At 51.5% G+C, this 25,752-nt stretch overlaps 2 protein-coding genes across 5 annotated transcripts in view; one reads left to right on the top strand and one right to left on the bottom strand.

The window, feature by feature from the left end:
* WIPI1 (WD repeat domain, phosphoinositide interacting 1) overlaps positions 1–13,568 on the top strand; it is a 25,370-nt gene extending 11,802 nt beyond the window's left edge. For 2 of the 3 annotated variants that reach the window (XM_025196256.1, XM_006017388.3), the window contains exons 6-13: positions 578–670; positions 984–1,054; positions 2,387–2,494; positions 3,967–4,131; positions 4,771–4,878; positions 6,033–6,154; positions 8,282–8,382; positions 13,020–13,568. In XM_025196256.1, the coding sequence (XP_025052041.1) occupies positions 578–670; positions 984–1,054; positions 2,387–2,494; positions 3,967–4,131; positions 4,771–4,878; positions 6,033–6,154; positions 8,282–8,382; positions 13,020–13,067 (816 nt within the window). In that variant the 3' untranslated portion in view covers positions 13,068–13,568. Of the gene's footprint in view, positions 1–577; positions 671–983; positions 1,055–2,386; positions 2,495–3,966; positions 4,132–4,770; positions 4,879–6,032; positions 6,155–8,281; positions 8,416–13,019 lie in introns of all 3 variants that reach the window. The other variant, XM_025196255.1, reaches the window with a different exon arrangement.
* Positions 8,412–25,752, bottom strand: part of ARSG (arylsulfatase G) — an 88,033-nt gene continuing 70,692 nt past the window's right edge. The window contains exons 12-14 of one of the 2 annotated variants that reach the window (XR_003092526.1): positions 20,540–20,943; positions 14,543–15,903; positions 8,412–12,836 (exon numbers count right to left, since the gene is read on the bottom strand). Coding sequence is in view for 1 of the 2 variants with exons in the window: in XM_025196254.1 (XP_025052039.1) it covers positions 14,547–14,869; positions 20,853–20,943 (414 nt within the window). In the remaining variant the exon portion in view is untranslated. The remainder of the gene's footprint in view (positions 12,837–14,542; positions 15,904–20,539; positions 20,944–25,752) is intronic. The other variant, XM_025196254.1, reaches the window with a different exon arrangement.

The following is a 25,752-nucleotide window of genomic DNA, read 5'->3' on the forward strand; positions in this document are numbered from 1 at the left end:
AGGGGCAGCTTGGGAGAAATGCATGGTTCAAAGGCCCAGGGTAGAACAAGGAGAGGCAGTGAGCAAGCGTGAGAAGAAGCGTGTAACTAGGAGTGCTCACAACCCCTCATTCAGCCCTCACTACTGTCTCTCGGGGTGAAGTCCCATGAGTGAATATTGCTTGAAAAACTGAGTTACCTTGAAGGTGAGCTAGACCTGGAACTCACTCTGCCCGGGCATGAAAAAGTACCAGGCATCGGAGGAGAAAGGGATCAGGGCATTGGCTACACTATGCTCTGATCCAGAACTGCTAAAGGACTTGTGCGTGCTGGGTATTTCTTGGGATCAAGCCCAAGAAATGCTGATGCTGCCCGGTGGCTGTAGGAGGTGGGCTGGAGGGAGAGAAATGAGTGAATGCCTGAATTTAGAGGTGAGCAGAGGTGGCATGAGTGCAAGCGCAGAGGAGACACAGTCCCACTCGTGCTCTGGAAAGGACAGCCTGAACAGCAGGCGAGCTTGGGTCTGGAGGGTGGAAGAGGCTAAAACAGGGCAGGAGATAGTACTGCTGTTCGGGTTCACGTTCCCTTTCCGTCCACAGAAACCTGTCTGCACAATCCCTGCCCACGACGGGCCCCTGGCTGCGCTTACCTTCAACTCAGCTGGATCGAAGCTGGCGAGCGCTTCAGAGAAAGTGAGTGAGAGGTCTGCTGCAGACATGCCCAGCATGCTGGCCAGGCTCAAGCAGCATGCCTGCAGAGACGGGTGGGCAAGGCCAGGTCCTCTTGGGGCTGGTTCAATGTGGTTCTGTTTTAGAAAGGTCTAGCTCCGGTCTTGATCGAGGGGAGAGGCAGGGACAGGTGTGATGGCCTTGTCAAGCCAGAGAGCTGATGTTGCTTTGGGTGGGAAGATGGAGATGGCTTCTGCGTGTTGGACTTTCCCCAGGAAAGCTACGGGGAGGAGGCCTTTTCTGCTTGCTGTGTGACCTCCCCTCTGCACTTTTGCAGGGCACCGTCATCCGTGTGTTCTCCGTGCCTGAAGGGCAAAAGCTCTATGAATTCAGGAGAGGAATGAAGAGGTCAGTTTTGCTCCTTCGACTTGGTGACAAGCTCGGATCAAGTAGCGGTCCTACCCACCTTCTGTGCCGGGGCAGTCCTCACCATCTACACTGTGGCAGCCTTCCCCTTTCCTGCCAGCCCGGTGAAATATCTCTGTGCTTCAGTCCCCTGAATGCTTCCTTTTGCCCAGCACTGGCAGGCGCTTGCTTCCTAGGCATGGTATCGCTGGCAGGCTGTCCCCTCAGTTGTGGGAGGAAGCCGGATCCAGGTAGCACCAGAAGGTCACATATCCATGGAGAGGGCCTTGCGAAGCATCCCGGTGCCATGAAGCCGTTTTGCTTTGGCTGTGTGTAGTGATTCCCACCTGCCCCTTGCAGAAGAGGGTGATTGCGGAGAATAGGCGCGCGTTCAGTGCCCCGACTCCATGTTCTTTCCTGCTTAAAGTAGTGAAGTCAAGATAGCCAGCAGCCTGATTGTGGTGTTAAATGCTGCTGTTGTGATTCAGTTTGGGGTTTACCTCCATTTTACCCAAGTATAAACACCTGCAAAGCAGGGGCCTCCGACTGGCGGGGGAAGAGAGGCGTATCTGAATTGTCCCATGCCTTGCAGCATGGAAGAAGTTTTGGGTCATCGCATCGAGCTCTTCATCAACACTGTAGCCCTGCCATGCTGGAAAACTCTACTGCTTCAGCTATTATTAGTAACCCATTGTATTTGCTATGTGAAGGGGATCAAGCACCATCAGTATAAGGCCCCTTTAAACTCTCATACCTGCATATACACAAAGGACTGTGCCTGCCTGTCGGTTCTCCTGACCATCCTGACACATCCCAGTACAAAGGGAGAGTATAGGCCTGGCCTCAGCAGCACCGGCAAGCAGCAGCCCTCCCTGCTGATCAGCAAACTCTGATCTGAGCATGGTGCCTCTCCGTGCCGTCTACTCCCCACTTTCCATGGCACCAGCTCCTGCCAGAAGCTATCCTGCTCCTGCGGTTTGCCCCTTGCTGGGCGGCTGGGGGATGCTGACAGCCATGTCACATCTGGCAGGTTCCCCTGATGCACTGTGCCTCTGATCTGGCATCCTTGCTGGAGCGGGGGAAATAGGGCTGCCACTCCATTTTCAGGCAGACCTCTCGGGTGGGGCTTAGTGTGACCAGCAGCATCCCCAGTCCAAGCTAACGATGTGCGGCCCCAGCTTTCCTGCCAGTGTGGCAGCACCTGAGTGGGCAGGAGGTTTGGCTAGTCTCTGCCGCCTCCTCATCCCCTGCCAGCAGGGAGGATCCGTAGTTGTCTGCATGTGGCCATTGCAGTGTGCTATGAAATAACCAGCCCCCTTGCTTTCCTGGCCGCAGGTATGTGAACATCAGCTCTCTCGTGTTCAGCATGGACTCGCAGTTCCTCTGTGCTTCGAGCAACACTGAGACTGTGCACATCTTTAAACTGGAACATCTCACAGACAGGTGAGACACACTGCATAACCCAGGGACTCTCTTTTCCTCTGCCAGGCATAGTCGCACACTCCTGCTACCATGTTAATCAGGCCTCAGACTTTGCCCTCAATGACACCAGCAGCAAACTGCCTCAGTGGCTTAATACTCTCAAGGATTTGCTGCTTTGGAAACATGGCCTGTATCCCTGCTGCTAGCTGTCACCGCCCGAGGCACATTGTGGGCTTGCCTTTCTTTGGCTTTGCCCACCTCCTGCTTCCATGGCTCCCTGCCAGCGCTCGACATTGTTGAGCAAGGCTCCCCCTCTCAGCAGGATGCTGCTGATGTCAGAGTTGCTATAGCAAATGTAGGCAGCGTTGCTAAGAAGCCGCTGGGTGCATGCCACTGGAAGCAGGGGAAGGGTCTTGCTGCAGGCGGTCAAGTGCTTAGCTGGCCACCAGGTTCAGGCAGTTCACCTACTGGGAGCTTTTCCATCACCTGCGGGAACTTGTCACAACTTGCTGCACTGAACTGGATCCACGGCAGGTCTGGGACCGCAGCGCAAGCCTGCCCTGGACAACATTGCTACTCCGATTCCTTCATTCAGCTGCTGCTCTGAGGTGGCTTCAGCTGGGGAGGTGCAAATGAGGGGTTTGGGAAACATTTCCTGTAGTGCCTGTCTGTCCAGGCCAGCTCTTCACTGCAGCATGAGAGGTCTGTGCATTGCTGCAAGTGGGGAGCCTATCCCCCCTCAGAGCCCAAAGTGCTCTGCAGGAGGCCCAGTACCACTGTCAGAGATATGCTGTCTTCAAGGATCAGGTGAGGGTGCGAGGGACTGTTTTAAAGCAAGACCAGGGCAGCTTCCAAATCCAGTAGCACGGAGCAGCCTGCATTTCAGGCTAGTGTGATAAACAGGTGCATTGCGCCTGAAGTCACCCCCACTTCCATCCTCTGACCACAGGCCAGAGTTAGTCTGCCCTGGCAACCTGGCCCATCTGCATGCTCGTAAAGCCTCAAGAGTTGCAGACTAAATGTCTGGTCTTAGGTCTCTTCTGGCCAAATCCTTCCCATCCTGGCAGACCAGCCACTTGTGGAATAACACGTTACTTTCCCCCCCTCACAGTTGCCCTCCTGGCAAAGGTGACGGCACAGACTATGCCTGGGCTGGCATATTTTAACATGAAAGCAGGGTCTGCATGACTGGCCATATCCAGCAAACCAGCTTGCAAAAGTCTCCATGAGAGAGGGGGAATGTGCAGAAATCCCCAGCAGGGCACTGCTCTTGCCTAGTCAGCAAACCGTGTTGATAGGGCTAAGAAGTTATGCAAAAGTGGTTCAGGAAACTCTTGCATGCAGTTGCACCAACTGGCCAAGGGCAACTTGATTAATAGCTATTTCAATCTAGATGTACTTGCTAAGTAGCTGCAGCCTGTGTGGTTTTGCTGATGGTAGTGGCGGTAGGCACTGCACACAGCCCAAGTGACAAGTGTTCTCTTGCCCCCCAGCCGGCCAGAAGAGCCTCCAACTTGGGGCGGTTACATGGGGAAGATGTTCATGGCAGCTACCAACTACCTCCCTGCTCAAGTGTCAGGCATGATGAGCCAGGACCGAGCCTTTGCCACCGTGCGTTTGAACTTCTCGGGACAAAGGAACATCTGTGTGCTCTCCACGTATGTAAGAGCATCTGCATGCTCATGCCCCAGTGGCTTGCAGAGGGTACCCTGCACACATAAGTTTGGTTTACTGATACAGCACCTTCGCTGTTGTGGGCCAGCAGAAAAGGGGGCAGCATCTCCCGGGGCTAGATTGCCTTCTCCAAACCTCCTCAGCATGCGGTGCCTCTGGGTGGAGGTACAGACCAGGCCTTGCCCTCCCCACTGGCACGTAGGCTTGGTCAATGCACAAACTTGCACCAGCTTAATTAATCCAAAGCAAAGACCCATGTGGATACGCCAACTGCAGAAGGCTAGCCATTATACAGGAGTATTGCAAGCTTCTTCCTCATGAGCTGAACCGAAATAGGTCTGATTTAAACTGAAATAAGCGTGTTTCCATGGGCGTTTGCACTGGTTTAACTACATCTGTTGCAAATGACACCTTAGCTGGCGGTGCCGTTTACTCCCAAACTCTGATCCTTCCTGAGCCCAGATGAAAAGTGTCACCCCAAACTTGAGGGGGTGGGGTAATCGCTGCCACCCCACCCCCAGTTCCTGGTCTGGCCTTGACAGATTTAACCCCTTGTCTCCCTGCTGGGGCCACCTTCCTATGTTGATGTTAGCATGTAGGTCCACGAGTTCATTTTTCATTAGGATCCAGAAGCTGCCTCGACTGTTGGTTACCACATCAGATGGACACCTTTATATCTACAATCTGGACCCTCAAGATGGAGGACAGTGCATCTTAATTAAGAAACACAGGTAACTGCATCCCAGATGCTCAGATATACCATACATGTTCCATGTATGGCCTGTATCTTTAAAGCATAGAAAAAGGGAAACCTCATCTAATAGTGAGCCTGCAGGGGCCAGGATTGCAGATTTGCACTTTAGCTGTCCAGCTGGAGGACAACCTGGCTGAGAGCTGATTTCTTTTTTGCATGGGGAAAGTAAGCAGCCTGTCCCTCAGGAGAGGCTTTATCCAGCTTTTAAATCCTCTAGTTTTCATTGCACCATGCCACAGACATGTGTGATAGCAGAAGGAAAGGACCCCTGTATGGCAGGGGCAGGAGCATTAGATTTAATGCCATCTCCGTGCTACAGAACGACGGGACAGGGATGATTGTGCCGAGCTGGCAGGCAACCTCTGTAAATAAATGCACGCAAGCAAGCAACTGCAAAGTCAGCCCTTCCGGGCAGTTGTGTAATTTGTATGCAAATGTGAATGACATAACCCAGCGGCGCTACCCTGCGGGTTGGGTGCGAGATAAGATGTATTCTGAGCACTGGCTGGGCCGGCTGGTAGGTACATGCCGGCAGTCTGCTCGGTCCAAAAAACAAATGCACTTGAAAGCTGAGCAGCCCAGAGTACAGCGTACTCCATCCTGCCTGGCTCATTCAGACACCCGTGACACCTGCATGGTCTTGCCATGTACCTACTACCCAGAGCTGGCACCAGAGTGGGTGTTTCGACTTAACTTCTAGTCTCCTTATTTAGGAAGATTGGCCTGGCAAGGACCTCCTGGGTCATCAAGTGCATTTGCCAGCCACTGCAGCCCACCAGGCCCTGTATTCCTCCCACGGCACTGCTGGAAGACTGTTCCCAAACCCCTCTAAAACTTGCTCCTAGTTTCCAACCTAAGTCATTCACAGCCAGTTCATACCTGTCTTCTTGTTCTTGCATTGTTGGCTTCCCTAGTTCTTGTCCCCACCCATGTACTTATAGAGGGCAGGCAGAGCCCTTTTGTGGGCTCCTGATGTTGTTGGCATGCAGAGGGGCCTTCAGAGGAATGGGTTACCTTGACCCTGCACCCCCATTGCTGTGTGATGGGCTTAGGGGTGGTCAGGATTATTGCAGGGGGGGAGTGCAGTTTCCAAACTAATTCTTTCCCCCTCGGTTGCTTCCATGCAATTAGTCTGCTCGGGCCAAGGAAGATGGAAGAGAACAAAGAAAATGACCTCCGGCCTCCATTACCTCAGTCCTACGCAGCAACAGTAGCCAGACAGAGTATGACGCCTTCGACCTCGTCCATGCCAGGTGAGAGCGAGCTGGGTGTGCCTGCTTGCGGGCTGAGTGCTGACAGGCTCCCGCGGTGAATTCGTCCGCTACTGAGCAGGGGGTTCCCCTGTGTCTGCATCAGCAGTTTCCACAAGCGCAGGCTGTGCAGCAGGTCGAGGAGTTTTGTTCTGGTTTGTTACCAAGGGCATAGTCCTGATTCCTGCTACTGGCTCAAACCAAAGTAGTTCTTATGCCTCCCAGGGGTCTGTCAGGACCCTCTGGCACCCAGCTGATTGCAGGATGTAGCTTCACTGCAAATGAAAGCCCGTTCCACTGTGCTGGCCTGCTCCCACCCCTACTCCATAGTAGCGTGACCGATTCTAATAGCGTAGGAGGATGCCATCATGATCAGAGTGCATATCTGCACATCCTCCCTCGGATCCTCCTCTCCAATACCCTTCGTTACTCCGGGCAAGTCACTTAACCCTTGTGCCTTGAATGAAAATGCAGATCTGTATGCTGAATGTGGCTCAGGAGAGTTGTGAGGTTAGATATTAATAACAACTGAACACTTTGCAGCACTGAAGTGCATTTTGGAGAGCTCCCACTCACAGAAGCACTCCATAAAGGCTTAGTGGTGCTCCTATTCCCCCTGCTCCTTTGTAGCAGGGAGTCCTAGGGCAGGACCCAGGGCTGTAAGTCCAGGTGTCTCTGCCTTTCCTTCTTGCTAACAGCCACCACACCCCGCAGCAGACTCTCCTGGCTCCAAGCTTTTACTCCCTAGCGTTGATCTCAAGGTTTGCCCTCACATGCAGTGCCTGGGATCTGTTTTACATGCCCAAGCACACTGAAAGGAGTAAATAATTCACACGTCAAGGGCAAAATACTTCCATTTCTGACGAGTCTGGGCCACTGAATTTTGCCTTTCGTGAGCAAACCGATTACAACTGGTTACTGCAAAGTAGCACTTTGTTTTCCTACTTCACTGGAGTTCCCCGGGGATCAATTAGCTCATGCTTATTTAACCATCTGGAATCCAAATGATACAATGCTTTGACAATATGAAGCACTATCAGTGCTAAGCATGCTTAATAATGGTCACGACCATGCTACATCTCCACTGGAAACAGCACTAAGTGCATCATTGCTTGCATTACAGTGTTAGACAGCAGGTCAGAAGACTTGATTGAAACTGTGGCTATAAGAAACGTCAGATCTCCATGTTCCTGTGCCACAATCACAAGAGCCTGCTCAACCCACTGTGCCTTTTGGTACAGTAGCAAGCTCCAAACAAACACGTGATACTCCTCAGTCTTCGGGCTTGCTTACACTCCAGTAGGTCTAGCATGCAGACTAGGGCTTGCTCCGGGGTGACTACACCACCACAGGGACAGCAGTCCTGCTGGATATTTTACCCAGTGTGACTGGAAATATCTATAATTAAAAGCACAAAGGAAGCCTCGAGTTTCAGCTACTTGGAGTAAGTCAGCCGTGCCCAAACCTGTACTTGGGCGCAACGTGTGTGACCCACCTGTGCTTGTGCAGATCAGAAACAGATGCCCTGCCAAGGTACTTCTGCAGGAATCGGTCTCTTGTTAGAGAAATCCCTCAGGAGCAGCTCGCTGCCAGGAGCCACAAGAGCGTTTTAAAGGCAATCGCTTGGTCATGGGGATATTAACCCAAGGAATTAAAAGAGTAATGTGAAATAGTATGTAGCATTAATAGGATTTCAGCTTGGAACTGCAAGCAGGTGATCATTTCTCAAAGCATTAATTGGCATAGTGGAATACCTGCCCCTCTATTCATGCAGATCTCTTGTAAGCTGCTTTCTCTCTTGCATCCCATAGAAAGGAGCGCTGCCGCTTTCTGTTCTTCCAGCCCTTCTTCACTCTTCTGCTAAACCTAAGTAGCCATTAAAATAGCTGCATCAAATTAGCCAGGCCCTCTGTAGTGGGAAGCAGCAGGCTAATGCTGCCAAAGCTAGTACATTAATCCATTCCCTAGCTTACAATGTTGGCTAAGACGCTTTCCCCTATTGCCACTTCTGTTCTGCCGAGCAGATGGGGAATCCAGCTCCGTGCTCCAATGCAGTGAACGCTGCCTGCCCACTTCTAGCCTCCTTTGATTCCTCTGTCCCAAGTGTTTTGCTTCTCTCTGTTTTTGCAGGTTACTCAGAAGATGGGGGTGCCCTGAGAGGAGAGGTTATCCCAGAGCATGAGTTTGCAACAGGACCCGTGTGCCTTGATGATGAGAATGAGTTCCCTCCTGTGAGCATTAGAAGTCTCTAAAACAGCAATACAGTTGAGAAGAAAGTATTAACCTCTTACAGCAGAGATGTGTTTCTTCTCTCCCTGTTCTGCCCTAATCTCTTATTATCACTAATTCTGTATGAGGACACTGCCAGGAAGCTTCTACCCACCCAGCTGAGGAGAGATGGAGGAGAGGTCTGCAAGACCTAATGCTGATTAGAGATGGGCTCAAACACCACCCCCCAAAATCTGCACGCCTGCGGACCTGGGAGAAGGTCTGAACTGGGCGCATCTCTAATACAGAGAGAGAGCAGAAGTTTTTATTGCAACCATAGAAAAGCATTTTTAAAAGGAAATAAATCCGGCCCTATAGGATTTTTCAGTCCACTGGGCTACAGCACTTACAAGCCATCAGGGTAAATATGAAACTGCTGATCCATCCTTTAATTTCCAAACGGAGTGAAATGCAACATGTTCCCCCCTATCCCAGCATAAGCAGTGAAAAATATACCACAATTGGCAATTTCTAGTATTTTAACAGGGCATTAATCACTGGGCGGCAACATCTTGGCTTTTTAAAACTGACTGTGCTCCTGGCCGTGTCTTTCCAATCCTTATCCAAGTATTTTACTATGTTATGCAATTATTATTTTAGTGGGCATCTAGATATTGGTTACCTGTGATGATTGTTGAGAGTAGTTAGGCAGCATCTTGGTAATCATAACACCTTAATACAGCAGAGCATTTTGAGCAGACCAAATTGCCGAGGCATTTTAAAACAGGCAACGCTTGAGTTTTTCCACCCGTCCTACGACAGGAGCTTTGCCAGGGTGAGGAGGGAGTAGAAATCACATGAAGGTCTCAGAACTGGGCCCCCAACTTGTGGCTGAAGCTTTCAGATCTGCCTAGGGGATCAAGGACACTGACCTCCTTTGTAAAGCACTTTGAAATCAGGTCTACATGAGACCTGACTTGCCAGCATCCCCATTAAACTCTGCTGCAATTCAGACCTTGCAATGCTCTCACCCTGCACAATACACTTCCCTGGTGTTGTCTGTGCCGTGCTTGACTCCAAACCTGGAACGAACGTTTTCTCCAATTGTTCTTCCTAATCAGGGTACTTAGTTTTGCAGTTTGGAGGGGTAGAAAGTGCCTCTCTGCTGAGGTTTAGGCCCTGAGGGTAGTAAAATGAATGTCCTCTTGAGAGGGAGCAAGGACCAGGAAGAATTGCTGTGCTTGTTTCCAAGGAGCCTGCCCTTGGAGATATGGTCTAGGGACAAGCATGTGCCAACAAGCAGGAGCTGAGCTAGGCTTGAGTGAGTCTGCATGCTGTGCGCGGATTGAATAGAAGCAGCCTGATCCCCCCGCTGTACAACAGCAGGCTCTTTATTTAATGAACTTTGATCTGTCAGAGCCCGGTGCTGTAATTAACTCGAGGGAACAATTTATGCGTGTGACTCAGGAAGAGGGAGGGGACTTTCCAAAAATATTCCTCGGTGGAGAGACGGAGCAGTAGGAGCTCAGACATGGCATCTGTCGCTGGGGCTGTGCTTCCCCTGTACGGGCTGGAAGTCATGGACCCTGTGGCCAGTTCACTTGCTAGTTTGGGAGCTCACTCGGGCCACGCTCGCTGGGCAAAGGCAGTCAGAGCAATTTTGACAAATGCCTTTTTACTGAGACATGCTGCTTTGTTGAAGCCGCTGCATTTCTCTTTCCACAAAATATTCAGGGAGAGATTCCCGGGGTCCAAGGTGGTCTCCCTCGTCACCTCCGACTAGAAAGAGAGAGAAGAGAGAAGCAAATTGACAAAGAGGTTTGGGCACAATCCCAGTTCAGAGCAGCAGGGGGGAGGTTTGGTCCCTGTCCGAGGTGCAACAAAAAGTTTCCCAAACCTCTTCTGAGCTGTCACAAGCAGAGCAGCCGTCCCTCCATCCAGCTCTACTCGCTGGCTTATGCTACGACAGGCCCTTGTGGCAAGAGCAACATGCCGTAGTCCTTTCCTGCAGTTCTTGTCTTAAAATGCTCTGCCTTCTCCTGCCCTGGGTCACTGGTGAACTAAACACGAGCAAGCAAGGCTTCAGAGATATCTTGGGCCGGATTCAAAATCTATTGCTAGCTATAGAAGGAGGCCGCTTAATTTGAAAAGGGAAGGGCCAGACCTGAGATCTCAAAGAGAAAAGATGAAATGCCCAAGCGCATGATTTAAAAATAGACTCAAACGAAAAGTTGTCTGGATGTCGTTACTCACGATACCGACTGCTGTGTGCTGTGGAAAGCGTAGTGATGAGGAAGACGAGATCAATCGCTTGCATTGCTTGCGGCGAGAGGAATAGATTGGATTCCAGGAGGTCCCCCAGGACCTGCTGTTTGTTTTATGCGGCTGGCACTCGGATGCGACAGTCCGGGGCAACAGCGCAAACCCAGTGAAAGACATCGTAGTTTTGGTCCCCTTCAGAAAGCTGACTCGGTGGGAGGGCTTAGGAGTGCATACAGCTCCCTTCTCACTAATAAGAAATCCTTGTAGGGAGAAGCAAGCCCACTTCTGCTTAGTGAGTGCACAGTTCTGGTTTTAAATGCCGCTCTATAGGGCACGACTGCAGGGATAGCATTCGTAGCTCAGTTCAGCTGGATTTTTGTTAAGCATCAAGAGCCAAAGAATCTCATTCAGGAGCATTATGTGGAGCCTAAAAGCAGGAGAGATTTTTATTGCTCTGACTCCTAACTAGCAACTGCATGGCAGGCCAGTATTAGAAGCCAGTGACTGGTGCCTGAAATACAAAAGTAGCTCTTCTATGCTCAGTGCCCTTTGGGTACCTCAAAAGGGCAGGCAGCTGAAGGACACTGCTGCCACTACAGACACATAGCACCCACTGACAATATGAGTATCAATGAGAAAATGGGCCCTGAAGACGGGACAGTTTACCCGTACCCTCTTTAGGTTGCAGACTGGATTGCTAAGTGGCCAGTTGATTCTTGCGGCTTGAGCGATGGTACCCTCGCACTGCAGTATATAACCTAGTGTTCCTGTTTGGCCAGATGGGAAAAGCTGTTTAGAGAGCCCGTTGAAGTGGTTGTTCTGTTAAGTGCCAGCTTTCTTTACTAACTTTGTATTGCACTCAGCATACATTAGCTGCAGGATTAGAAGAATGCTCATTGCATCCGGCATGCCATACTTAGCGGATGGTCTAATCGTGATGATCAGAGAGTTAACAAGCCTGGCTTTGCACAAAGCAGCTTAGTCCCTAAGGCAGGCTAAAGGTGACATTGTGACCTCGTTACACAGCCAAGGTCCTACAACAAGCACAGGTAAGAGCTTTGCGCTAGATATGCTTGCAGCAACACGGCTGCCTGTCCAGCAGCAGGTGTCCACATGGCACAGAACTGAACAGGGCTTTCCCATAGCTTTGCAAAGGTGGGCAGAAAAGCTTCCCAAAGATCAGTACTAAAAGTTTCATTTCCCGCCAGGACCAAATTCTTAGCATGCCCAAGGTGACACTGTCAGCATGCCCAAGGGGGAACTACTTGGGGTACATATTGCCAACATTTGCCTGCTCATTTCCGATGTCTTCCTCATGCCATTTGTATCATCGTCACTTGGCTACATAGACATTTGACACTCAGATGAATTTTTAGCTGTTTCTTTAGAGTCATCTCTTAAGATAACGAAGAGTCAAAGCGCCTCTGTGGAACTCTGTTGTCTATTAACAGTGCTCCAGGATGCTTCACCGAGGGCAGCCTTAGTGGAAGTATAGCTATCATTTGCTTCCTTAAGGCAACTCCTGACTCAGTGGCTTGGAAGGGAGTTTGGCCTGATTAAGCCTTGCAGGCAGAAGGACACCCACAACACACCCAGGTATGATGACTGTAGCTTGATCAGCTTGGTGATGGTTAATCCAGTGCCACTGCACAACAAGATTTGGTCATTTGTGTTTCTGAAAGTCCTTAAGTTAAGCCATGGCCCCCAGTTCAGCTACCAGCCTCCTGAGAGCAAAATCTCTTGGGGAAAATGTCTGAGAAAAATACACCACTGTAAGAGAGAGTACCGAACGCATCTCTATCAGGAGAAAAACCCGCCTGGGGATGGCAGGCCCCACTGGAGACCACGTGGCCATTTGTGTTTGGTGGGGAGGCTGAACCCTTCTGGGCGCAGGGCGGGTGGGAGAGTGAGCACCGCAGCTCTGCCAAGGTACTTTCCAGGAGAGGGTGCAGATAGCCACCAAATATCTCCACTGCCTTGCTGTGGCTTGTGCTGGGCTGCTTGACTAGCTGGTATGAAGTTGCTGTTGACAGTTCTTGCTCTTGCATATCTCATGGCTGCGTGCGGAGGAAGCTGCGATACTAGCTGCAGGGGTTAAGAGCTGAAACGTTGCGATCAAGCTTGGTCTAATTCTCTAGTGTGTGTGTCCTGGATGAGGTGCTGGCTGGATCAAGGCTCCGTGCATCACCCAGCCAGATTGTTGCTGTTCCCACTGCTGTAAATTTAGGGCAAAAAAATAAATGAGCTACAACTCCCCGCGCCTCCCGCGGAACGGAAGGTCAAGCACTGCATGGTGCCTTCCCTCCTCTCCCCTGCAAGCACAGTACGAATTTGAACACACCCTGCTTAACAGCCTGTTGCTGCGGAAAGTAAGGCAGTTCTGTTTTGATTTTGGTAGATAAACTTGTGCCGTGGAAGTCATTCGGGCAAAGTGAAGAGGTCATGATGAGAAGCACGTGTCAGCATTCGGGACAGCGCTGGGAGGTGGTTTGGAAAAGCCAGGAATGTGGAAGAACGCATTTGTGAGTGCCCCCGGGGGGAACGGTCCGAGCTGCTCTGTTCCCTTTACTACGGTCCGATCGAGTGATTATTACCTGCCCCCGCTGGCCCTTTGTGTGAAGTGGTATATGGGTGTGGTATAAACGTACTGTATGCACATTGCTATATTTAACAAATGATATCTTAGAACCACAGTGTAAATGCTAACTTAACTAGATTTCTATGTAACCTGAATTTTATATACATCGATTTCCTCTTTTCTAATTTAAGCTGTTTCATGTGTATAAATGTACCGATAGGAAAGTCTATTAAACTATATCTTTGTACAGTATATACATAGTATTCTACCCGTGCAAAATATTTTTTGCAGTGGTATTGGGGAAGTCACAACTTACTCCATTTGAATTCTACTGGAAGACTAGTAATAAAGTTGTCATGTGTCAGCCGCTCCCTGAGTTCTTGCTGTTCTTTGCAGGGCCCTAAAGATGTCAGTCTTGATTTAGTTTTATTAACAGAACCACAGCTCGTCTTGGTTTGCAGTGTCAGTGTGCGAACAGCTTTCCACTTCCCTCGGCCGGGCCCAGGTCTGTTGTTTTCTAAGCGAAGGACATTACCTAGCGGGAACTGAGACTCAAGGCTGCCACCGCCTCTGAACCAGCTTACAAACCCTACACAGCCCCTTCGAGCTGCAGCGGGGTGGTCTGGGAGGTGTGATGCCGGCTGCTTGTTGCAACTGAGACACTGGTCTGCTGTAGCCTTAGACAGGTCACTTAGATAACCAAGTTCCAGCCAAAGTTGTTTTTTGTTTGGATCGTCCCTCGAGCCAACAGCTGCTGTATAAAAGCCCTGCTGAGCTGCCACCTAACCCTGGCAATGCTTCAACTCTACAGACATCTTTGGGATTTTTTGCTTTTTAAAAGTTCCTCTGCCTTTGCCCAGAATTGTCGCAGTCCCAGCAGCAAAGTGCCTCGCTCACCCCGAGCCTGATCACAGCCCAGGCACTAGGTGTTTCTCTGACCAAGTCTCCAAAGAGCCCAGCCTGGCAGTGTTTTCAAAGGATGCCTGGTGCCTGCGACCAAGCTGGGGCTCCCTACAACAGCCCAGTGTGACTGCCATTTTCCCTGAGTGGAGTTGGAGGAGAGGCCCGCCTTTCATTTTGATGCATGGGGGCAGTGGGAGACCTGGGTCAATCCCACCGTAGCCTCAGGGAGTCCAAACCCACATCTCTCACAGGAGTTTCCTAATCAACATGCCAGCAGTTGCTGGGGAGAGGGGGGAATCCTCATTCTCACCTTCCTAGAAACACACACTTGGCAGAAAAATCCAGGATCAATGCCACCCCTTCCCTGCAACACTAACCCTTGGAGGCAACATCAGCCAATCTACCGGCACCATTAGAAAAGGGACAGATTGAACTAATACCTGATTAAGCCTGAGAGTGTGTTGACTGCGTAGTCCCGCTGTGGTCTGGGTTGCGGCAAGGTTGGCATCGGCAGACTACGTGCTGTGGATTGCAGCAGGGCGTTGCAGCCGGGTTGCGGGAGTAATCGGCCGTAGACACGTTGTCTGTTGCAATATCCTGCAGAATGTCGGCGAAAGCCCTGGTTACTGCAGGAAACACGGCCTGGTACTCGCTGGACTTCGTATCCAAAGGCTCCTGCTCCTGGGCATCGCGCTCCAGATTAAACATGAGTGGTGGGTCATGATGCTCCTCCAGCCCAATGCTCCCATCACAAGCTTTTGCTCCCCCTGAAACAAAACCACAACAACGTGTTCCAGGGGCCGCGGGACCCTGCTGCAGGGTCATTCCTCGCCAGCTGTGCTAGACTCGTAAGGGGATGTCACAAGTAGCAGGTAGCTCTCCAAGGAAGGGTCCTAGATGAGACAGAACTACAGCAAACTAGCTGATCGGAGGCAAGGAACTAAGTAGGACACACCTCTCATCCCTAGCCCAGTTCCCACACTGCTGGGCTTTGTGTAACCAGCTGGAAGCAGAAAGCAAACCCCTTTTCATGTGGAGTTAGGCTAGGAAACGCAGACGTTTCCTAGGGTACAGCTGCACCATGGCAGAAGCTGCCATAAGAGCCTCTCCAGCTCTCTGGGGACGGTGCTAGCACAAGCAATCCATGAAGTGACTTGCTCCATGATTTGGCAAAGGCCTTGCCTGAAAGTAAGTACAGCTCTGAAATTCAGTGCTGGGTCAGAAACTCCAGCTGGGCTTCAAATCCTTCAATGCAGCGGCCTTCGGGTTTGCAGGGGCAGACCCCAGGATGATGTGGTGGTGAAACGATGGTTTTGGAAAGCTCTACACACAAGGGAAACATAGCAAGGTGTCCTGGGGGCTGGAGTCTGGGTTGCTGTAAAAAGGAAGAGCAAAGCAAAAAGGGAAAATACGAGGTACACCAGCATAGCCATGAAGCTGCTCAGGTTAAACATCAACGCAGGGAGGCCAGAAACTGGCTCTGACCGGAGAAGCTGTCACCCACCAGGTGATGGAGGCAGGCCCAGCAGGTCTGAGGCTGGGTGAGGGACCCACTTCGGTCAGCCACCCTCTGAGGGTAAATGGATGTGAGCTCCCACCAAGCACCGAGGGAAACAGCACTCCCTAGACTGCTGGGGTTTCTCATCAAGAGCCTTCATCTTCACCTATTTTTGAAATGCCTCTGGCTGTCCCCTTCCCATAGCTTCGTTTCCAGACATCACCAGGACTGGCAATAGCGACCAGTGCAGCAATGGCACCAGCAACAGCACTGTGGCAAAAAGTCAGCAGGATACTCAAGCACCTGCCTTTGAGCATGTCTGTCGAAGTCACGGGTCTGCGTGCCTTGCTGAGTCTGCGCAGGAGCTGCCCGTGCTCTGCGAGGCGTCCGTAGCCCTGGAGCCTGCATCCCACTTTCACTGCAAAACTGTTTCAAAGGCCACCTTTGCGGTGCGCAGCCTACCTCCTTTGCTCAGCCATCAGCAAATGCAGGAGAGATGCTTCTGGGAGGGGGCAGCTCATTGTCTGGATCTGTTCTTGTACTGGGTTTTTAACCTTCTCCAAAGAAGCTGGGACTCTGGCTATGGGCCTGTCTAAATGTGGACCAGACACTCTACCTGTCGTGTAAAAAGCCTTGTACTGAGCCAGCCGTAGTGCTTTTATCTCTCCGTCCTTTCCAGCCGCTCCGCTGTTGGGGTGGAACAATGTCTAAAGGGAAACGAGAAGGCAGCAGGTGAGCGAGGACCGAACTTATCTTCCCCTGACCTGAGCTCTGACCCATTCCCCCCCTACAAACCCGTGCAGAGACACCCATTCTGCTTCCCCCGCAACAGCCAGTCTTGCGGACCAAGCCTCTTGTAGAAGAAAAGCTCTGCCAAAAGACCCCTAGGCATTAAGGCTGGGGGAAAGGAAGAGCCATTGATGCTCCTCAGCTGTGACCCCCCTGGACCTCAGAGCACGGTGTGGTTACTGTTGGGCCGTAGCAAATCTGCCTGTTGGCTTTGTTGTTACCATACTCTTCGCTCTTGCTTTTGAGCCTCCTCTCCTTGAACATCATCCTGTTCCTCGAGGCGGAGCCCATTTCCCTCCCCAGGGTGCACCATGATACACTGGGGAAATGTGATCATCCGGGTCACCTGTTCATAATGATCCCTCTTGTTTTCCCAGCTCATTGTTAAGCAACAGTGAGTATCCATCTTAAAAGCTGCTTCAAATGAGGGAGTTCCCTGCCACGGGTGGCAATGCCCTTCTATTGCTCTAAGCAATGATTTCGTAGATATTAGGGCTGGAAGGGACCCCGTGAGATAATGAGGAAGCACAAGGGTGTGACACAGTCAGTGGGTTTCATAGACATATGGGGCTGGAAGGGACCTCGTGACACAATGAGGTGTGACACAGTCAGCGAGAGCAAAGTCTGCACTGTGCCTGAGCAATGCGGGTGCACAGCATTATTTCTACTTGCCTGAAACACAGCGAGTGCTAACAGAAACCCTGCTCTGTCCCTTCCTCAACCCGGCTGCGCCAGCTTCCGCACACCGCTGCGCAACCCAGCCTGGCTCTGCCCTATAAGGCCAACCACGTTGCATTTTCCCGTCAGATGCCAGCTCTGCTGCAAGGGTCTGGCGTGAAAACAGTGGCTGGACTGAGAGTTAGGAGCCTTGTTAAGGGCTCAGGCTTTTCAGAGGGGAGGGGGCAGTGCCTTTTGGGAGCTGGCAAACAGACTGTGATTTGCACGGAGGTGCCTATATTCCCCTACTATAATTTTCCCCCCGCCGGAGAAAGCCAGACAGTGCAGCAGCATGCCAGCAAGACTTGCGGGTCACTCCTCTCCTGCTATTATTACAGCTGAGTTAGTGGCAGGGACATCTGAGAGATCCTGACGGTTATCCGAGGCCAGCAAGCAGGCCACGAGTTCACAATGACTTCATGTCTCTTGTCAAGCGGAGGTTGTGCTTGGCGTTTGGGCAGTGCAACAGCACAGTTCATCTCCTCTGACTCACCCAATTTGTCCTAAGGACTCTCCCTTCGTGAGCAGCGAGAGCCCTGCGGAGGGGAGCTAGGACGACGGGGTGGGGTTGATTATGTCTCAGCCAAAATCTGACACCCTCCATCTGTACAAGACGATCCCCCGGGGCCCCAGATAGAGTTGCAGGGAAAGTGAACCCATGCTTCTGGGGGCTTGTCTCTCCATGAATATCTCCTTGGATCACCGCTGCTCCATATGAGGCTGAATCACGAGAGGTTCCCTCCCTGGGAAGCAGTTAAAATGATTCATAAAGTTTCCGCTGGGCTAAAAATGAGAAACATCTGCTGAGGTGGTAGGCAGCTGCCTGGTCAAGTTTAGCAACAGCATTCACAGCTGATCAGCGATACGGTTACTTAGCAGGTGTCCCAGCCTGCAGCCTCTGGACCGTACAGGCTAGCACGCCCAGGCAAATATTATCTGTGCCTTCAACTACATCCAAGTGCAAACCACACCCGAGAACAGCTTTGCCTTTCATTTTTCCCCGACGGAGGAAAGACTAGGGCCATAACTCATTAGTGGGCAGTGGAAAATAGAGCAGAGGCTCGGTCAGACTGTGCAGCATCCAGCCAGCGTGTCGACATCCGTTCATCCCTTTGCAAAGGCCCTTGTGTCCCAGCCAGAGCGTCTATCATGGAGCTAGCAACCATCCCAAAGGTCAACAGGGCTATAATAGTTCAACAGGGCATCTCTCCTCTTGCATCCCAAAATAGCAGGAGGAGCCAACACTGCAGTGCCTTGGAAAGGCATTAGCACCAGGGACCTTCCTCTGAGCGCGTGCTGTACTGCACACATGGCGTTTTCCTGACGGGACACACAAGGTTCTTTGGGTAGATGTGATATCTTTTATTAGACCAACTAAATAGTTGGAAAATATTGTTCCAACAATTGCAAGCTGTTGGGCACAAGCGCCCTTCTTCAGGCGTATCGAGAGTCTGCTGGGGAAATGTGAGCTCTCCTGGGTAGAACAGAAGACCCTTGGAGAAGTGACCTCTCTGTTGGAGAAGCTTCCAAATAAAGCTCAAAGGCCTGATAAGCAGGGATCCTGGTTTTCTCTGATAAAAAAAATCCCCAACTTTCAATTAAAAAAAAAAAATTAAGCCAAAATCCACATTTTTCCATGATCAAAATCAAATGTCACTAATATATAGATATATATATAGTAGTGTTGCATTTCGATCACGGAAAAATGTAGATTTTGGCTTACTTTTTTTTTTTTAACTGAAAATTGTTTTTTTGGTTTTTATCAGAGAAAACCAGGATCCCTCCATACACAAATCGACCGCACAATTTCCAGCAGCGTTCATCCATACATCTCAAGCACTAGACTGGGTACTCGCGCTGCCCGGTGAAGTGAGGAAGTGTCCAGATGCCATTTTACACGTGAGACTCGGGCCCAGAGACCGAAGCTGTGTTACAGAGATGCGGCTAAGTTCTGCTCTCTGTTACTGCAGCTCGAACCTGCGGATTTCAGCGGGGTTTGCACGGGTGAGACTGAGAGCAGATACTTCATTTCCGTGGTTGTAAAACGCTCCGGTGATTTATGGCCGCTGGAGCGCATGAGGTGACGCAGAGAACACATAAAAGGATTTTTAAAAAGAGAAGCCAAGCAAACCAGAGGACTTCTGACCCATATCTGCATCCTCTTCGATGTGGGAACAAAATAGAGGGTGAGAGCAAGGAGACAGCATGGGAAGTCAAAATCCCCTGCTCAGCAGCTCTCCAGAAAGGATCGATATTGTATGGGGAGGGGGAGATCCAGACTCTCCATCAAACTGTCTTCGGCTTTCGGTCAGGGGTTGCAATAAATCCAGCCGGGAGCAGCCTCGCTGCATTTCGGGTTGGTTGCAGGATGAATGCACCCCATGCCCTACGGGTTGGCCTTCTCCCCTATGCGGTTCCCTGAAGTTCAAGAAGGCTAAGCTTGCATGGACGCTGTGGGAGCAGACGGTCTGCCGGTTGCACCCCTTCCAGATAGCACTTGATATTACTGCACGTGCCAATGCAAAGCCCCTCCACCAGCTGTTAATGAGGTTCACCAGCTGGTGGAGGGCGCTTTGAGCGGGGACGATGAATAGAGACCCTTGCTTCTCCATTCGGACTCAGGCCTCTCCTCCTCCCTGCACCTCTTGGACGTCTCTGAGCCACCTTAGCTCCTAGCGAAAGGCCCGCAGCCCATTGCTCAATTGGGACCCTCTCTGGCTGCCTCAGTTGCAGCCATTTGAGCCCCCTTATTACATGGAGACATCAGTCCTCATTCAATCCCACAGTGCAAAACAGTTCACCAGGGCGTCGGAGGGGGTTGCATGCAGCGCGGTGTCACCAACATCCCTCCCAGGCTCCTGCTGTCCTGAGAGCTCGGTCAGGCAATGCAATGCTCCTGCAATACCCCTCCCTGCTTGCTTGCCTACCGCACCCAGAGACACGGGGGGCCTGTGGGTTGCTCCCGAGAGCTGGCAGCCCCTCAGCGCAGGGCTGGCTGAGCCATTGCCAGCACTGGGGTTATCCGGTGTCCCTCTAGGTATGTCTCTGGTCCTTGTCACCATAGCATCCTGCCTGGCCAGGTCCCATCCGCAGAGCCTTCCAGCTCAACCGCTCCGGGGCAGAACAATTCCTTGCATTCAGCCCTCCTGGCCGAGGCAGCTCACGATTCGGCTAAGCTGTGCGAGGAATGCTGTTACCAGGAGAGCCGGGGAGCTCGGGCGCTGGAATGCCGGTTAGTCCTGGCCTTTCACAGGCCCAAGCCTGTTTGGAGAAAAGGGGCTGGAAGCAGGGGGAGAGATGGGGGAGAAGCAGAAAAATACGTTGTTGATGAGTTGCTGCTTTTCTAGAAAACAGTGGAGGCACAGATGGACCCTCCGAAGGGTCCCGACAGCGCTCCGAGCCGTTTCCTCGGGGCAGCCCCGCTCCCGGACACCTGCCTTTGAGCATGTCTGTCGAAGTCACGGGTCTGCGTGCCTTGCTGAGTCTGCGCAGGAGCTGCCCGTGCTCTGCGAGGCGTCCGTAGCCCTGGAGCCTGCATCCCACTTTCACTGCAAAACTGTTTCAAAGGCCACCTTTGCGGTGCGCAGCCTACCTCCTTTGCTCAGCCATCAGCAAATGCAGGAGAGATGCTTCTGGGAGGGGGCAGCTCATTGTCTGGATCTGTTCTTGTACTGGGTTTTTAACCTTCTCCAAAGAAGCTGGGACTCTGGCTATGGGCCTGTCTAAATGTGGACCAGACACTCTACCTGTCGTGTAAAAAGCCTTGTACTGAGCCAGCCGTAGTGCTTTTATCTCTCCGTCCTTTCCAGCCGCTCCGCTGTTGGGGTGGAACAATGTCTAAAGGGAAACGAGAAGGCAGCAGGTGAGCGAGGACCGAACTTATCTTCCCCTGACCTGAGCTCTGACCCATTCCCCCCCTACAAACCCGTGCAGAGACACCCATTCTGCTTCCCCCGCAACAGCCAGTCTTGCGGACCAAGCCTCTTGTAGAAGAAAAGCTCTGCCAAAAGACCCCTAGGCATTAAGGCTGGGGGAAAGGAAGAGCCATTGATGCTCCTCAGCTGTGACCCCCCTGGACCTCAGAGCACGGTGTGGTTACTGTTGGGCCGTAGCAAATCTGCCTGTTGGCTTTGTTGTTACCATACTCTTCGCTCTTGCTTTTGAGCCTCCTCTCCTTGAACATCATCCTGTTCCTCGAGGCGGAGCCCATTTCCCTCCCCAGGGTGCACCATGATACACTGGGGAAATGTGATCATCCGGGTCACCTGTTCATAATGATCCCTCTTGTTTTCCCAGCTCATTGTTAAGCAACAGTGAGTATCCATCTTAAAAGCTGCTTCAAATGAGGGAGTTCCCTGCCACGGGTGGCAATGCCCTTCTATTGCTCTAAGCAATGATTTCGTAGATATTAGGGCTGGAAGGGACCCCGTGAGATAATGAGGAAGCACAAGGGTGTGACACAGTCAGTGGGTTTCATAGACATATGGGGCTGGAAGGGACCTCGTGACACAATGAGGTGTGACACAGTCAGCGAGAGCAAAGTCTGCACTGTGCCTGAGCAATGCGGGTGCACAGCATTATTTCTACTTGCCTGAAACACAGCGAGTGCTAACAGAAACCCTGCTCTGTCCCTTCCTCAACCCGGCTGCGCCAGCTTCCGCACACCGCTGCGCAACCCAGCCTGGCTCTGCCCTATAAGGCCAACCACGTTGCATTTTCCCGTCAGATGCCAGCTCTGCTGCAAGGGTCTGGCGTGAAAACAGTGGCTGGACTGAGAGTTAGGAGCCTTGTTAAGGGCTCAGGCTTTTCAGAGGGGAGGGGGCAGTGCCTTTTGGGAGCTGGCAAACAGACTGTGATTTGCACGGAGGTGCCTATATTCCCCTACTATAATTTTCCCCCCGCCGGAGAAAGCCAGACAGTGCAGCAGCATGCCAGCAAGACTTGCGGGTCACTCCTCTCCTGCTATTATTACAGCTGAGTTAGTGGCAGGGACATCTGAGAGATCCTGACGGTTATCCGAGGCCAGCAAGCAGGCCACGAGTTCACAATGACTTCATGTCTCTTGTCAAGCGGAGGTTGTGCTTGGCGTTTGGGCAGTGCAACAGCACAGTTCATCTCCTCTGACTCACCCGATTTGTCCTAAGGACTCTCCCTTCGTGAGCAGCGAGAGCCCTGCGGAGGGGAGCTAGGACGACGGGGTGGGGTTGATTATGTCTCAGCCAAAATCTGACACCCTCCATCTGTACAAGACGATCCCCCGGGGCCCCAGATAGAGTTGCAGGGAAAGTGAACCCATGCTTCTGGGGGCTTGTCTCTCCATGAATATCTCCTTGGATCACCGCTGCTCCATATGAGGCTGAATCACGAGAGGTTCCCTCCCTGGGAAGCAGTTAAAATGATTCATAAAGTTTCCGCTGGGCTAAAAATGAGAAACATCTGCTGAGGTGGTAGGCAGCTGCCTGGTCAAGTTTAGCAACAGCATTCACAGCTGATCAGCGATACGGTTACTTAGCAGGTGTCCCAGCCTGCAGCCTCTGGACCGTACAGGCTAGCACGCCCAGGCAAATATTATCTGTGCCTTCAACTACATCCAAGTGCAAACCACACCCGAGAACAGCTTTGCCTTTCATTTTTCCCCGACGGAGGAAAGACTAGGGCCATAACTCATTAGTGGGCAGTGGAAAATAGAGCAGAGGCTCGGTCAGACTGTGCAGCATCCAGCCAGCGTGTCGACATCCGTTCATCCCTTTGCAAAGGCCCTTGTGTCCCAGCCAGAGCGTCTATCATGGAGCTAGCAACCATCCCAAAGGTCAACAGGGCTATAATAGTTCAACAGGGCATCTCTCCTCTTGCATCCCAAAATAGCAGGAGGAGCCAACACTGCAGTGCCTTGGAAAGGCATTAGCACCAGGGACCTTCCTCTGAGCGCGTGCTGTACTGCACACATGGCGTTTTCCTGACGGGACACACAAGGTTCTTTGGGTAGATGTGATATCTTTTATTAGACCAACTAAATAGTTGGAAAATATTGTTCCAACAATTGCAAGCTGTTGGGCACAAGCGCCCTTCTTCAGGCGTATCGAGAGTCTGCTGGGGAAATGTGAGCTCTCCTGGGTAGAACAGAAGACCCTTGGAGAAGTGACCTCTCTGTTGGAGAAGCTTCCAAATAAAGCTCAAAGGCCTGATAAGCAGGGATCCTGGTTTTCTCTGATAAAAAAAATCCCCAACTTTCAATTAAAAAAAAAAAATTAAGCCAAAATCCACATTTTTCCATGATCAAAATCAAATGTCACTAATATATAGATATATATATAGTAGTGTTGCATTTCGATCACGGAAAAATGTAGATTTTGGCTTACTTTTTTTTTTTTAACTGAAAATTGTTTTTTTGGTTTTTATCAGAGAAAACCAGGATCCCTCCATACACAAATCGACCGCACAATTTCCAGCAGCGTTCATCCATACATCTCAAGCACTAGACTGGGTACTCGCGCTGCCCGGTGAAGTGAGGAAGTGTCCAGATGCCATTTTACACGTGAGACTCGGGCCCAGAGACCGAAGCTGTGTTACAGAGATGCGGCTAAGTTCTGCTCTCTGTTACTGCAGCTCGAACCTGCGGATTTCAGCGGGGTTTGCACGGGTGAGACTGAGAGCAGATACTTCATTTCCGTGGTTGTAAAACGCTCCGGTGATTTATGGCCGCTGGAGCGCATGAGGTGACGCAGAGAACACATAAAAGGATTTTTAAAAAGAGAAGCCAAGCAAACCAGAGGACTTCTGACCCATATCTGCATCCTCTTCGATGTGGGAACAAAATAGAGGGTGAGAGCAAGGAGACAGCATGGGAAGTCAAAATCCCCTGCTCAGCAGCTCTCCAGAAAGGATCGATATTGTATGGGGAGGGGGAGATCCAGACTCTCCATCAAACTGTCTTCGGCTTTCGGTCAGGGGTTGCAATAAATCCAGCCGGGAGCAGCCTCGCTGCATTTCGGGTTGGTTGCAGGATGAATGCACCCCATGCCCTACGGGTTGGCCTTCTCCCCTATGCGGTTCCCTGAAGTTCAAGAAGGCTAAGCTTGCATGGACGCTGTGGGAGCAGACGGTCTGCCGGTTGCACCCCTTCCAGATAGCACTTGATATTACTGCACGTGCCAATGCAAAGCCCCTCCACCAGCTGTTAATGAGGTTCACCAGCTGGTGGAGGGCGCTTTGAGCGGGGACGATGAATAGAGACCCTTGCTTCTCCATTCGGACTCAGGCCTCTCCTCCTCCCTGCACCTCTTGGACGTCTCTGAGCCACCTTAGCTCCTAGCGAAAGGCCCGCAGCCCATTGCTCAGTTGGGACCCTCTCTGGCTGCCTCAGTTGCAGCCATTTGAGCCCCCTTATTACATGGAGACATCAGTCCTCATTCAATCCCACAGTGCAAAACAGTTCACCAGGGCGTCGGAGGGGGTTGCATGCAGCGCGGTGTCACCAACATCCCTCCCAGGCTCCTGCTGTCCTGAGAGCTCGGTCAGGCAATGCAATGCTCCTGCAATACCCCTCCCTGCTTGCTTGCCTACCGCACCCAGAGACACGGGGGGCCTGTGGGTTGCTCCCGAGAGCTGGCAGCCCCTCAGCGCAGGGCTGGCTGAGCCATTGCCAGCACTGGGGTTATCCGGTGTCCCTCTAGGTATGTCTCTGGTCCTTGTCACCATAGCATCCTGCCTGGCCAGGTCCCATCCGCAGAGCCTTCCAGCTCAACCGCTCCGGGGCAGAACAATTCCTTGCATTCAGCCCTCCTGGCCGAGGCAGCTCACGATTCGGCTAAGCTGTGCGAGGAATGCTGTTACCAGGAGAGCCGGGGAGCTCGGGCGCTGGAATGCCGGTTAGTCCTGGCCTTTCACAGGCCCAAGCCTGTTTGGAGAAAAGGGGCTGGAAGCAGGGGGAGAGATGGGGGAGAAGCAGAAAAATACGTTGTTGATGAGTTGCTGCTTTTCTAGAAAACAGTGGAGGCACAGATGGACCCTCCGAAGGGTCCCGACAGCGCTCCGAGCCGTTTCCTCGGGGCAGCACAGCTCACGGAAACCCTTGTTTCCCAACTCACTCTGCCTTCCTCTGTTCCCGAACTCCAGCAGAGAGAGGGAGGGTCCTCAGCCCTTTGGAGAGGCCCCCAGAAGTATGTTGGCCACCAGACAGCGGTACGTAGGGAGAAGAAGACGATCAGATGGTTAGATGAGGCCTGTTATATCCCGAGAACATGTCACATCATCTAAAAATTCCCCCTGAGACTAGATTAGAGACTAGATTCTGGTTCCTCTGAAAGCTTCTCACCCAACTACAGACAAGAGATGGGGCGAGGAGAACATATCAAACGAAAGGGTAGCAATATCAAACATATCAAACGGAAGGGTAGCAAAACCAAGGAATCTTGTCTGCAAAATAAAAGACACATTTTTGTGCTTTACTACGGAAAGAGCCTGCAGAATTTGCTGTCATAAAGAGGGGTCAAAAAAGATGAGATGTTTGAATCAAATAAGCAGTCAGAGTAACATGATCTTAGGTACGGTACAGATCTATGAGGGATATAAACCCTCCTGCTTTCAGCTATCAGTTAAACACCAATGGCCTGAGGCCAGAATGAGAGTCCTCCTAGTAGAATGGCA

This window comes from Alligator sinensis, unplaced genomic scaffold, assembly GCF_000455745.1.
Source record: "Alligator sinensis unplaced genomic scaffold, ASM45574v1 scaffold282_2, whole genome shotgun sequence".
Classification (NCBI taxonomy): Eukaryota; Metazoa; Chordata; order Crocodylia; family Alligatoridae; genus Alligator; species Alligator sinensis.